The 13,760-nt window shown below is 49.9% G+C and overlaps 1 protein-coding gene across 8 annotated transcripts in view; it reads right to left on the bottom strand.

Moving 5' to 3' along the window:
* Window positions 1-9,482, bottom strand: part of ALOX5AP (arachidonate 5-lipoxygenase activating protein) — a 30,659-nt gene extending 21,177 nt beyond the window's left edge. For 2 of the 8 annotated variants that reach the window (XR_004346685.1, XR_004346686.1), the window contains exons 1-2: window positions 9,277-9,482; window positions 2,188-2,287 (exon numbers count right to left, since the gene is read on the bottom strand). Coding sequence is in view for 6 of the 8 variants with exons in the window: in XM_032611371.1 (XP_032467262.1) it covers window positions 2,188-2,287; window positions 9,277-9,346 (170 nt within the window). In the remaining 2 variants the exon portion in view is untranslated. The remainder of the gene's footprint in view (window positions 1-2,187; window positions 2,288-9,276) is intronic. The other 6 variants (XM_032611371.1, XM_032611366.1, XM_032611370.1 and 3 more) reach the window with 6 other exon arrangements.
* Between the last annotated feature and the right edge of the window lie 4,278 nt (window positions 9,483-13,760).

The raw sequence follows: 13,760 nt of genomic DNA, 5'->3' as shown, positions 1-13,760 counted from the left end.
GTTTTTCCCTTTATGCAGTCTCTAAACATTTATGATCCCACACCCCATCAACCAAGAGTTTTGATCACGCAACCCTATGACGGGTGTATTTATGTACAAATTATATACACATCCTACTCTCAATCTGTATATTAAAATTGAGTAAAGTTCAATTTCCTATTTTTTAGATAGCAACATAAGATACATGTTCTTTTCTTCTCACACCCCTACGGCTCTTCTTGTACCCCTCTTTGGTGCTTTTGGAGGCCCCTGGAGAAGCTATCACTGGGGATGACTTTCTACCGGGCTAACAGGTAAGGCCCTTCCTGGTAGCTTCCTGGCTGGGGCACACAGACTGGGGGCTCCTGGCGTCGCCAGCAGGCGGCAGCCTCTGTGTTGATCTTCAGCACCTTCCACAACCCACCTCAGGCACACACAGGGCACTGCCAGCTGGGTCAGGGAGGAAGTAGTCTTTGTAACAGAACCACAGTAGTGTATGGGCAACCTTTTAATTACAGAAAATTCCCCTCCGCTCCCCCCTGCCCCCCCCGCCAAAGCTCCGACCTCTCCACAGCTCTCTCTCCTCCCCTCCCTCTTCTGGCCCTCTCTCGGGGGTGGGTAAGTGGGAAAGTCACGTGGGTTTGGGAGCTGGGCGGCAGCACCCATGCGGTGGGGACCCCCAGGTGGCACCAATCACCCACCACTCTGCTCTAGCGCCTTCGGACATCAGGGACGCCATCTGGAGGCTGGCAGTGGGGACCAGGCGTCAGCAAGGCGTCTTCTGAGACGCAGAGCTAGTTCACTCCTGGGGGAAATGGCAGACACCAGGCGGCCTGGCCTGCCCCGGTTCTTCTTCATTTTCGGCAGGATGGAAACTTAGCTTCTCACCCGGTACCGAGAAATTCCGCTGCATGCAGCCCTGCACCACTTCTCCAGACGAGCCCGGCTGTGCCCCTAAGAACACGGGGCAGCCGGTGAGAATGTAGTGATCTGGGCTGGAAGAAGCTTCTCTTTCCGAACAGGTAGAATGGTATTCACGTTCTTTTGGATTCCATGTGAGGGGAGGTTCTGGCGTTACCCCTGACGGAAGACACTGTCCTTGCCCCTCTTGCACTCTTGCACGTGGGTGTGTCTGAGGGGACCTCTCCCATCTCCCCTGCAAACAGCATAGAGGGGCTGACGGCACCGCACACACTCTCCTCCACGTCCTGTAAATGTGAACATCTAATATGGCCTAAATCACATCCTTACGCTTCTTCGATGGATTCTGAGAATTAACACACCGAAGGCCCGAATCTTAAGATGGAAATCTCCCTGTAAGTGGTTCAGGAAGGGATTTCCTCGGAATCAGGCTGTGCAGGAGTGCTGGGTCTGAGGGGCTGGGGCCGACGGGAGACAGAGGGGCCTCGAGGGGCTGCATTTGCTTGTGCTATTCCTGCCGTTGCTTGTGTGGCCACGACTCCCACTTTGGAAGGATCTCTGGAGACATCCAAGTCACCTCCAAGCCGAGGCCGAAGGCCAGCTCAGAGCTGCAGCCTCCCTTTCTCCCAGGCCAATCACAGGCTCAGAGAAGCAGGTGACAGGCCGCTGGCTGAACCCTCTGTCTGAATGCGCTCAGCAGAGAGGGAAATGAATGTTGGATTTGCATCCCACATAGCACCCGCCTCCTTCACCGAGTTCTTCAGGTGTTTTCAAACAGCCTTTTCATTTGGAAGGAAAGCAGCAGAGGTGGGGAAGCCATTGCATAATTCCCCCATTCTTTCCGTTCTGGTTGCACCAGGAGACCTGGCTTAGGAAACGCACTAGAGTCCCCTCCAGACCCCACCGAGGGGACCTGAGGGGCTGCAGGCAGCTGTCAGCTGGCCCTACCTGTTGCTTCCGAAGCTGGGGGTGAGCGATGGCTGGTTTTCCCGGCAGCCCCTCTGGACTAACGCCCCAGAAAATCAGTCAACTCCACGACTGAATGACTGGCTGAGAGGTCCCCGAACAGGCGGAGCTCCATCCCGCCATCTCACAGCCCCGCTTCCTCTCTTTACACACCAGCACTTGCTAAGGTGATGAAAAGTGCCCCCAAAGTCTCCCAGGTGAAGTTCAAGCTTCCCTGGGAACCTCGCCTCCCCGGCCTTTGGAAGGTTGACCCGGACAGACATGCAGCCCTGTGCCCATTCCCCCTCTCTGTCAGTTAGCAGTGTCAGGGTTTGGACTCACTTGGCAGTGTAGACCCGTTCAAAGGCAAGTGTCCCCGTCCTCTGGAAGCTCCACCCATTATGGGTCTTGCTTTCGTGCTCCAACTTGTGGGCAAAGAACCCTGCCAGAGGGAAAGGTTTGGATTTGGTTTATAACGGAGAACATTCACGAGCTTCGCATCCCATTATTTTACTAGAATGTTAGACGGTTCCTTAACTTGACATCTAAAGAGCCCTAAATGTCCTCCATCAAATGTAACTGAGCAAAAATTTATTCAGCAGCTACCCTCCATTAATCACTGCATTTGGTGTTGGTGACTCAATGGTGAGTAAGACACGACCCTCACTTTCAAGGATCCGACAGGCGGAAGAAATAGACAACCAAGTAAAGAAATTACACTACAGAGTGACTCGTGCTAAGATCAGACTGAGTGAGAATACAGAGCCATCGAGGGTCAAAGGGGGCAACTTAATTCAGTGTTTGGGACACAGAAGGATTCCTAGAGGAAGTGATATTTAAGATAAAATCTGAAGAACAAGTGTGGCAAGCAGAGGAGACCACTCCACTCTAGTGTAATGGCATGTGCAAAGGTCCAGAGGCAAGAACCTCTGGGGTTCAGTATATCCAGCTTATTGGTGGTGGGGAAGTGGAACCTGGTACAATTACAAATGAGACCGAAGAGGTAGGTGGTGAATTGTTCTTTCAATGACATTTCTCTGTTATCACTTGCCATGTGCCAGACACTCAGCTTACGTCTGAGAACAAAACACACAAAGAGCCTTGGCCTGAGGAGCTTACGTTCTGGCGAGGATACAAGAAGAGAAGACAGACCACACACAGTAAACAAAATGCAAAAATTAAAACGACACAGTGTGCCAAGCTGTGGACAAAAGAGAAGGCACAGCATGACAGGGGCCGCTGGGGGGTGCAGACAGGGTGGCCGGAGGGAGCCCCAGGGAGAAAGCAGTAAGTGAACCAAGGCTGAAGAAGATGGTGGCTGAGAAGTGCCTGCCGGACTTAGCAGCATGACCGTGACCTTGATGACAGCCACGTTAAGAACTTCTGAATTTATTTCCATCTTGAGAGCAACAAGGAGTTACTGACAGATGTAAGTTGAGGAGTGCCATCGCCAGAAAGCCACTCTGTCTTTAGCATGGTGAGTGTTTAAAGGGGTGAGACCCAGGACAGGGGAAAGACAGAAGGGAGCTGGTTAGGGTGATGCTTGTGGGATTAAGAGATGCTGAGGGGACAGAATCTGTAGGCTGGATGGTGGGGATGGCGGGATAAAGGTCTCTCCCTCCCTCTCTCTCTCTCTCTCACCCCTCTTATTTTATTCCTTTCCTCCTATTTCAAGAGTGAGAAGGGGAAAAGTGTGATTGTCAGGGACCCATTCACAGGGTTTCTTTCCATCAACTTCCTCTTAGGCTCCTCAAAAAGACATGAAAAGGATGCCTTATCCATTGTGTACATGAATAAAAGTCTTCACGTTTTCCTTTTTGTCAAAAGTACATTCCTCTCCTAGAACTGTGCCCATTTTGAGCAGAGCTGCAGGGCTGGCTTGTCTGAAGGCCCTCTGTTAGGCACTGGACATATGCTCCTTTATTGGGCCTGGCACCAGCTCTGTGAAGTGGGTGGTACTGTCCCCACTTTGTAGACAAGGGCCCTACGGCTCAGGAAGGTTAAATAACTTTCTCAGAATCACTCCACCGGGGAGCAGAGAGGCTGGGATTCAACTCCAGCTGGGCATTCGAGGGTGTGTTTATCCTCCTACTGTCACATAGAAGCTCACTTCAGGGATTCCATCAACTACACAGGGTTTAAGTATCCAACTGTCCACTCTGGACGTCCCTTCTTACCATAGAATACAGTGGAAAATTCTGATCATTGTCTTTCCAGAACCCAAGGTGACATCCCTTGCCCCTGAACATGTAAACAGAGACAGCATTAAGAAAGTCTGAGGTTATTTCTGCAACCAACTGCACAGCGTGGCCGTCCTTCTCCGAGTCTGCCTCTCTTCTTCCTCTCCCTGCCTGAGAACAAACCCCTTCCTCTTTTCCAAGCCTTAGCCCTCCACCTGCAACCCTGACACTGCTTCTGCCACCCTCTTCAGGTCTTTGTTCATCAGTGTTTGCCCCATTTCCTGAACCTTCAGTCTCTGTTTTCCTCCTAATCCTTACCATTGAAACACACTCAGATCTTTCCTACCCTCAAAACAAAAGAGAAACAAGCCTGCCTTTAGTCCTGTATCCCACTAGGGTCTACCTCCCCCTCCTTCTAAGCTAAACTTGAAAGAGTTGGGCCACCTCTGTCCACTCCTCCAAACACTGACACTCCAACTCCTATTTTCCTTGACCACGTTACAGAAACTGTGCACGCAAAGACCACTCACACACTTCTCTTGGCTGGCTGCTAACATCAGGCCAAACCAGAGAGACAGAGGGAGACGCGGAGAGAGAAGGCTGCAACGGTACCACATGCTGGGCTCTGCTGGCTACTCTACCTATGTTAATTATCCCAGGCAGTACCTTCAACCATCACACATAGAAGATATTAGTAACTCCATCTCTCTGTTGAGGAAACTGGTGGTCAGAGAAGGTAAATAACTTTCTCAGGATCACATAAAAAGCTCTGGAGATTTTCATTAAGTTAGTATGAGCCAGCAGCGTGATAGAAAAGAACAATTCACACATCCATTATTCTAACAGAACTGGTGTCTGAATCTCGGGAACAGTTTCCCTGCATGGAAAACACCCACCTGCATCTTAGAAAGAACATGGCAAGTTGGGGAGTGGGGTAGGAGGGGGAACCCAATGACAAGGGACTCTGGAAACCAAGTCATATGAGGAATGATACATGGAAGAAGGGATGTTACAGGTGACTTTGTAAACACAGAAGCAGCAGGCACAGTCTAAGCTTTTCCAAAGAACAGACACACCAGTGGATAGAAATCATAAGGCAGCAGATTTCAGTTCCCTATAAGAGAGAACTTCCTGAGTAGTGAGAGTTTGAATGAATGAATTCGAGACAAAATACACTGTGTAAAGGTCTACCCTTTGGAGCAGGTTTGAATCCCAGTTTCACCATTACTGGCTCTGGAACCTCCAAACAATGGTCTAACCTCTCCAAGCTCCACTTTGCTTACCTGTGAATTAAGCCAGGACATGGAAGCAACCTAAGTGTCCATCGACAGGTGAATGGATAAAGAAGATGTGGCACATATATACAATGGAATATTACTCAGCCATAAAAAGAAACGAAATTGAGTTATTTGTAGTGAGGTGGATGGACCTAGAGTCTGTCATACAGAGGGAAGTAAGTCAGAAAGAGAAAAACAAATACCGTATGTTAACACATATATATGGAATCTAAAAAACAATGGTTCTGAGGAACCTAGGGGCAGAACAGGAATAAAGACACAGACGTAGAGAATGGACTTGAGGACACGGGGAGTGGGAAGGGTAAGCTGGGATGAAGTGAGAGAGTGGCATGGACATATATACACTACCAAATGTAAAATAGATAGCTAGTGGGAAACAGCCGCATAGCACAGGGAGATCAGCTCAGTGCTTTGTGACCACCTAGTAGGGTAGGTTAGGGAAGGTGGGAGGGAGGGAGACCCAAGAGGGAGGAGATATGGGGATATATGTATATGTATAGCTGATTCACTTTGTTATACAGCAGAAACTAACACACCATTGTAAAGCAATTATACTCCAATAAAGATGTTTAAAAAAATTAAAAATAAAAAACAAAGAAATACAATACTATATATTTCATAGGGTGCAAGGATTAAATGAGATAATATTATGCCCAGCACCATACTTGACACAAAGCAGATTCTCAATACACTTAACAATGGGAAGGGCGAGGCCAGTGCGTTGTGAGCCCTCCGTCAGGGGAGTGTTCAGTAGGGGCTCTTGAAGATGCTGTAAAGAAGATTTCTGCTGTCACCATTCAGGCCTCCCCGCACGAGGCCCGGGTCCCTCCCTGCAGCTCACCCTCTCCTCTCAGTCTAATTAGTTTGGCTTCCTATGGAAATCACTCTCTCTAAATCTGTGTTTCCCAGGTTTGCTTCATGGCCAAGCTGCTGGCACCTTGGCCAAGAAGTTGGAGGCCTTCTGGGTGCTATGCATAGGAAATCCATCTCTCTACACTCCCTGGGAAACCAGGCTTTGGCAGTTCTGGTCCAGGTCTCTTGGAACGAGGTACTCTAAACTTGGTCTGCATTTCCAAACGTGGGTTCTGCTGGATCAAGCTGGAAGAGGGCCACGAGCTCAAAGATCTTGATGACTAACGAGCGTCTGGGAGGCAGAGGAGGAGGTTCCACCAGGCGGGTGGGCTCTGGCCCTTCCCCTGGGGAATCAGGCTCACACAATGTACCGAGAGCGCAGAGCTCTCCAACACTGTCACAGACACGGGGACTGACCTCCTTGTCTTGGGACAAAGACAGAGTGTGCCATGCCTGGCAGCAACATGTAAATAGTTCCTAAAGCTAACAGAAAGGGTATCCAATGTAATTGGGGTGGGGACAGAGTTTTTGCATATTTTCCGCACTCAATAAGGTAGACCTGTGGCTGCAACATCGAGGTTAATTAGAATTGCAAAGAGAAGTTCTGGACCAACGTTAGGACCTTTGTGTTTGCCTAAAATCTCAACGGTTAAAACAGGTAGAGGTGTTACCTTCCAAGTCATTTGCATTGTTCTTGTTTCCCTGCACGGGCACATTTAACAGTTAGAAACAAAAAGTCCTCACAGGGTGATCTCAGCATCACATGGGAGCCCTGGTCTCTGCCTCAGAGGGGAGCAGGGCTGATCCTAAGCCTCTGAGCGGGAGGCAAGGGCTCCTTCTGTGGCTTCAAAAGGGCAGGAGTATGTCTTCTCCCCCGAGCATGGGTGAGACAACGCTGTGAAAGGGAACTGGGGGGATTGGATGGGGAGGGACAGAGGCTGTGAGGCTGGGGCCGTGCTGTCCACACCGCTACACACGCACCCCAGTCATCTGTGTGCCCAGGATGAAAAGTCTCCAGCCCAAAGCAGTAGCTGGTCCACACTTGTCTCCCCCCACCAGGAAGCCTCTGCAGTTCACGGGACTGTGTCAGGGAGGACACTGTGCCCTGTCGTTATCTATCTGAAATGGCTGGCCGAAAGATTGCGGTTCAAACTCAGACATGTGGCCATCTGTAATCTCTCCTCCCCCTTTGCACCAAAGAAGAAGACTTAATCTCATCTGCCAAAAATAATTAGAAATCTCATTGTCCACCTCAAGTCTGCTCCGGGTTTGCTGTGCTTCTGTGGAAAAGCCCGGGACCCCCTGGACAGACCAGGGCCAGGTCCTGGGGCATCTCAGGAGAGATGAAAAGAGTCTGTTCTCACGGGAGGAGACCCTCCAGCTCCCGCCGACTCAGCCTGGACCAACAGGGAGCAGCTCAGGGCGCACTCGAACCTCTGCTCAGCCCCATCTGCACAGGCGGCCGAGGGGACCCTGGCTCCCGTCCACTGTCACCGAGATTGACAGGTATCCGGGGGAGGGCCGGAGGGGGAGAGCTGAACAAGCAGCGCCCGCCTGCACCCATACAACTGCCTCCACGGGCACCGGAAGCATCACTGCAGGCTTCCTGCTTACCGCCTGCCCATCTTTTCCTGCCAGTCTTTCCTTTCCTGGGAGGCAGGAACCTAGCTTTCTTGTTCACTGCTACATCCTCATGGATGCGGGACCCTTCCTGGACAGAGCAGGGTCCCTGTGGGTGTATGCAGGTCGAATGAATGAATCCCTTGGTGACTGACAAGACTAAGGGAGCCCCAACATGAAACAGCAATGGCCTGAGACTGTGGCAGCCTCATCCGGCCCCTCGTCCCCTCTCTGAGCTGCAACTCTGTCGTGTGAGATTTAGAATGAAAATGTTTGGGTCAGAAAGCTGCCAAGTGCTGTTCCGGACACCAAGGGGGAAAAGTGGCGGGAGGGGTGGTGGTGGTGGGATGAATTGGGAGATTGGGATTGACATATATACACTGATGTGTATAAAATAGATAACTAACAAGAAGCTTCTGTATAAAAAATAAATAAAATAAAATTCAAAAAAGAAAAACAAAACGTGTTGTTCCATGGAGGAAACATACTCGGAGTATGCAAAGTTGGCCACTCTCTGGTGGCGGGGAGACCATGGGAAGCCTTACTCGTCACCAGCCTCTGTCCACACTCAAGTTGGGGGAAAATATCCGAATATGCCCAATTGATCGAATACCCAAGTTTCTAAAGTGTGCCAGGGTGTGAACATTCAGTAATTACCATTAAGTTACAGAGCTGCCCTTAGTCATTCCTCTCCTTTTTTCTCTACCTTCGTAAACTGCAAATCCCAAAGACACTGGCCGTACTGATAGAGAGAGCCTGAGGCAGTCCTAGCTCAGAACTTTAAAGAGAAAGTTCTACCCAGTCCTGGCATTTTCAGTTCTAGATCTCTTGCTTGGTTTAAGTGATAGCAGAGTTAATGGAAATGGAAACCGCAAACAAGAAAATCCTCCCTGGTCTCTCTCTCCCTTTATGTAAGTACATAATGCCTACCAAAAAATGCTTCAAAAATTACGCATTGCTAGAGAAAAAGAAAGTATTGCAAAGGACATGTTTCTTCAAAAGAAAAAAAAGCAATACCGAGGTAAAATAATGTTAAGGTGAAATCCCCCTCACACCACACAAATTTCCTGTTTTTTAGCCTACAGGTGACAGGTGAAGAGCGCCCAGCTGCAATTAGTATAACCCAGCGTCTGGGTGAACATATATCTGATTGTTCCTTTCCAGCCTTCCTGCCCTCCAACTGGTCTCTGGCCACAGTAATTCCTAGTTAAAATGCTGATTGCAGACACTCCAGTGACGATTTTTTGTACAGCTTGCTGCCCTGGCTCTACAGACATGATTAATCATCCCCATTAAAGCGAAAGAACGATTGGGAGAAGGAAAAACCTATATTCATGCCGAAAGGCACAAACCCCTATACATTCAAATAAAGATACAAATACACATAAAGACAAAAGCGTACACACACACACACAACTGTGTAAGCCTGACTTTCAAACAACTAGAAACAAACTCTACCCTGAGGGAGGGGATTCCCTTACCGTTCTGGACTACACTGATGAGGGTGACGATGGCCAGCAGGACAACGTTGCCCAGGGTTTCGTAATCCATGTTCGTTTCAGGCTCCCAGCAAGGACCGATCAGCTCTGTGGCACCCAGGCCCGCGCTGTGCAGGAAGGGGAAGTGAGGGCTGGATTCTGCCTTTCATCATTAGAATTTGCAAAGGTCCCAGCGCTGCTTCTTCTTCTTCTTTTTTTTTTTTTTAAATAGCCACCAAAGTACCCTGGCTCAGTGTGTCCTGCCAGAAGAAGCAGGGCTCAGGAGAGAGGCAGGAAAGGAAGAAAAAGTGAAGCATGTTTTTTATTTATTGAGCACCTAAAAGGTCTGTGTCCAGAGTACTGTCTTTCTTTCTTTCTTTGAATTCCTCGGAAAAAAATAACTACTTGACATGTGGCGGGGTGCAGAGTAGCGGCCAAGTAATAAGCCCTGGATGAATGAATGAATGATGATGAGGTGGACGGCTGATGCCTCTGTTTCCACAGGAAACAAGCAACAAGAGAATTAAAATTAAACTAAAGAACTTAGATAAGGAGCAGAAAGGGGGTCACCTAGGAAAACTTCCACACAGGAAGGACTGTTAACCACTGGCTTCTCTGAGGTAATTACTGAGCTACTTCCTTGGAATCTTCTCAGCATAATAATAAGAGTAGAGAGAAGGTGTAAGAGGGAACCTGCTGAGTGAGGTAGGTGGTGGCCTGGCATCTTATAGGACAGTTTTCTGCCCTCGGAAGTTACACAGAAAATGCAAGATTCTGCAAACTTCATCCCAGGCTCAACATCTATTTGGCAGTGATGAAGAAGAGCTTTTATCAAAACCTCACTTCGAAAGAAAACATTGCGGGACTTCCCTGGCAGTCCCGTGGTTAAGATTCCACGATCCCAATGCAGGGGGCACGGGTTCGATCCCTGGTCGGGGAACTAAGATCCCCGCATGCCACACAGCCAGAAACAACAACAACAACAAAAAGAAAGAAAGTAGAAAGAAAGAGAACATTGGCCACTCTAGTTAGTGGCAGCAGGATTTGCATCTTGCTGTGGGAGAGGCCAGTGCAGGGAAGAGATCACACAGTCCTCATACCTAAAGCAGCTGAGGCCAGCTTGAGTGAAAGAGGTCCATGGGGGTCCATGGAGGACCGAAGCGTTTGGAGCTTGGATGCACAGAGGCCAGTAGCAAGGGCAGCCCTGGCTGGTCCTGATGCCCTTGAGTTCTCAAGTGCCTGGGGCACTTCACAACGTGTGGAATCTTTACAAGATTGCTTAGGGGCTGGGCACTGGCAAGATTTGTGTGTTCACCTCAACGAGATCTCATTTGTAAGTGTCAGGGCACGCTTAGGTCCCAGTAGACAAGGGGTCTGGTCCTCATAAAGTGTCAGCCCTTCTAAGAACCCTGCTGGCTTAGTGACAGTGCATCAGAAGTGAAGGCCAGGCTCCTTGAAAAGTACTCTAGTTGCAAACAATAGAAACTTAGCTCAAGCTAGCTTGGGCAAAAAAGGGAAATTTATTGACTCAAAGAATCCAAGGAACTGAACAACCAAACACTGAAAAGAGCAGAGATGAGGTTGGGCCTCTCAAACGGAGTTCTCTGTCTCAATCTCTCTCTTTCTCTCTCCACTTTCTCACAACTCAGCAGCCATGTTCTCTCTGCAGACCAGTTTTCTCCACACAGTGGAAAATACCTCCACCTCCAACTCTGGAGTTTTATGTCTTACAGCTCTGTCACCTGTAAAGGGCTGACTCTTCTCAGTGAACTATTAGGACAATCCCATTGGCCCCAGGCTGGTCAGATATCTACTCCTAGGACCACCAGACGGCAGGAAAATGAAAGGACCTGGTGCTTTCCACAGTTGTCACGTGGTTGAGGGACACTGTTCCATAAAGAAAGACTGGGGCAGGGTAGGGGTGGGGTGAGGAGTGCCCGATGCGTCTGCTGCCGTGTTGTGACTGTTCACCACTTATAATCCCAGATTGTAAACGCCCAGCTTTAAAGAATTCTCTGTATCTTACAGCCTGATGTCTTTAAGGCTCATCCTGACCTCCTTCTGCTCCAGTGTTTATGTCTGTGGCGTCTGAGCTTGCGCCAGGATCTGCAGGCACACAGAAAACAGCATCAACAGAATCCTACGCGGTCAGCCCAGGGCGTCCGTGGCGATCTTGCCAGGTGTCAGGAACGCAGGAAAGCAGGAAGGAGCAGCGTCTCCGGCTTGTTCCCCGAGCCTCAGGAGCCCCGCAAACAGGATGGGGCGCGGGGGCGCGGAGCGGAATGCCCAGCCAGCTCCACTTTATAGAATGCTGAGAAGGCGCCTGGGAAGAGGGTCACTCTTCCCGTGGTGGGACCTCCACGTCTGAGCTCCCGGAGACACGCTGCCCGGGCGGGGAGCGCGTACCGGTGGTGGAGCGAGTCCACTTCACCCAGGAGGAGAGCGTTTTAACAGCCAGCCGAGCTGGCCATTAAATTACAGCGTGCACATTAAGATTCTGGCTGCGGCTACAGAGGAGCACTTATCAGAGGTGAAGCCTCTGGAAATGCCATTCATCTCAACAGAGAGCTGCTGAGACAGAACAGAAAGAGAGGGAAGCCGGGGGCACGGGAGAGGAGCGCACGGGGGACGCAAGGGGCGCAGCGGCCCGCGCCGGATGCCGAATTCCTAACAGAACGGTCTCCTGGCCTGGAGCCGGCCCTGGTCCGGCCAACACCAGACCAGACCCATCCTGGACCCAAAGCCCTGAGCAGCTGTGTCCTGGGGACCTGGCTTGTGCATGTGCTGTTCAACACACCCCTCTGGGGACAGATAATCCCTCCCATTGTCCAAAAGAGGAGACTGCGCTGCCAAGCGGTTAAACCACAGGAAGCAAGGGGCAGACCTAGGATTCAAAACCAGGCCTGTCTAGCTTCAAAGTCTGGGGTTTTAACCACCCCGAACGCTGCTTCTGGAATAGTTTTCAGAGCTTGGGGCCCCTGGTCCTTCTGCATCTGAATCTGGCAATCCCCTCAGGGGCTAGTGAAGTGACCAATGGCCGCTCAGCCCCTAAAGAGATTTTCTTTTTTAAGAAAAGAAAGGAGAAATTAACATATTTCCAGACACCTGACCGTTAGTAAAGGTAGTTGAACGAGAAAGAGCCCACAGGTCCCGGCTGTAGGCCCAACACCCTCTCCTCCCGGACCCCTGCTCCCAGCGTCCTCGGCGCTGACGCAGACACTGCACCCATCCATGTGTGACAGGTTAGTTAGACAAATGTGCCGGGAGTAGGGAAGAATAATTAGCACGTTCATTAATTACAGTACAGTTAATAGCTTGACTGTAAAGACAACCATTTGTCAACAGAGATCAGGACAGCCGGGGCCAAGCAGCGACTTGGGGGCAGCAATTCACGGAAGGTGGTGGCACTGGCCAGCTGCTATTAAAATCCATGGGAGCTGCGGCTCAGCCACTTAGCATCAGCGCGCCTCCATCACCATGGTAACACGGGCCCACTTCAGGCAACAACATTCATGCATCCTTCATCTCACCACGGGTGGGTGGCGTGTTGCCGTTTCATGACGTCTCTCGCCTTCACTTTCCGGCCAACGAGGATTTCCCCGCACATAAACGTTGGGATTGAGGGAGAGGGCACAGAATGCCCCCAGGCTGCGGGTCAGCTCTAGAGGGGCATGCAGATATAGCCCAGGTCTGTAGGCACACACTGGAGGTGGCTACAGAGCAGTTCCTTTTAATTTCAGTTAATCTAAAGAATATTCAGACCTGGGAATTCCCTGGCGGTCCAGTGGTTAGGACTCTGCTCTTCCACTGCAGCGGGCGGGGGTTCGATCCCTGGTTGGGGAGCTAAGATTCCGCAAACTGCACGGCGTGGCCAAAAAAAAAAAAAAAAAAAAGAATATTCAGACCACTATTGATCTGAATGAGAAGTGATAGGAGCAAAGATCAGGCCACAGTTTGTTCCAGATGTCATACATCGGGAGTCTCCAAGAGAACCAATCAGCCTGGTTAAAGTGTCCTGTCTTCTTCCCCGACCACAATCAGATGGCCTTTCTTTATATGAACAGCCCGCAGTTCCGAACCGAATTGAGTTAGATAGAGATGAGTCCTCGTGCCTCATACAGACGAGGAAATTGAGGGGTAGTGAGTATGCTACAACCTCAATGCTACCGATAAAAGTCCACGCATGACCGGGGCACTGAGCTAGATGCCTCACAAGTCAAAATGACATGTAAAGATATGACCTCAGTTCTCTAGAAGCCCAAGTTACAGGCTGATATTACCAGTGCAAGGAAACAAAGAAAAGCAGAAATCCGTAGGCTGCAAGAAACGAAGATAGTATATGCGGAAAGCTTCTTTCTCTCTTGTCACAAACACGCAACACAGTGTACTGTTATGAGTTTAAGAGGAAAGTTAAGCAAGTAACCCACAAGTGCAGAAGACGTCATGTTGTGTTCTATGTACAAAAACAGAGGTTAGACATAGATTCC

This window comes from Phocoena sinus, chromosome 18 (assembly GCF_008692025.1).
Source record: "Phocoena sinus isolate mPhoSin1 chromosome 18, mPhoSin1.pri, whole genome shotgun sequence".
Classification (NCBI taxonomy): domain Eukaryota; kingdom Metazoa; phylum Chordata; class Mammalia; order Artiodactyla; family Phocoenidae; genus Phocoena; species Phocoena sinus.
Note: the sequence above shows the minus strand (reverse complement) of the source record. Positions and strands in the feature narration are given on the sequence as shown.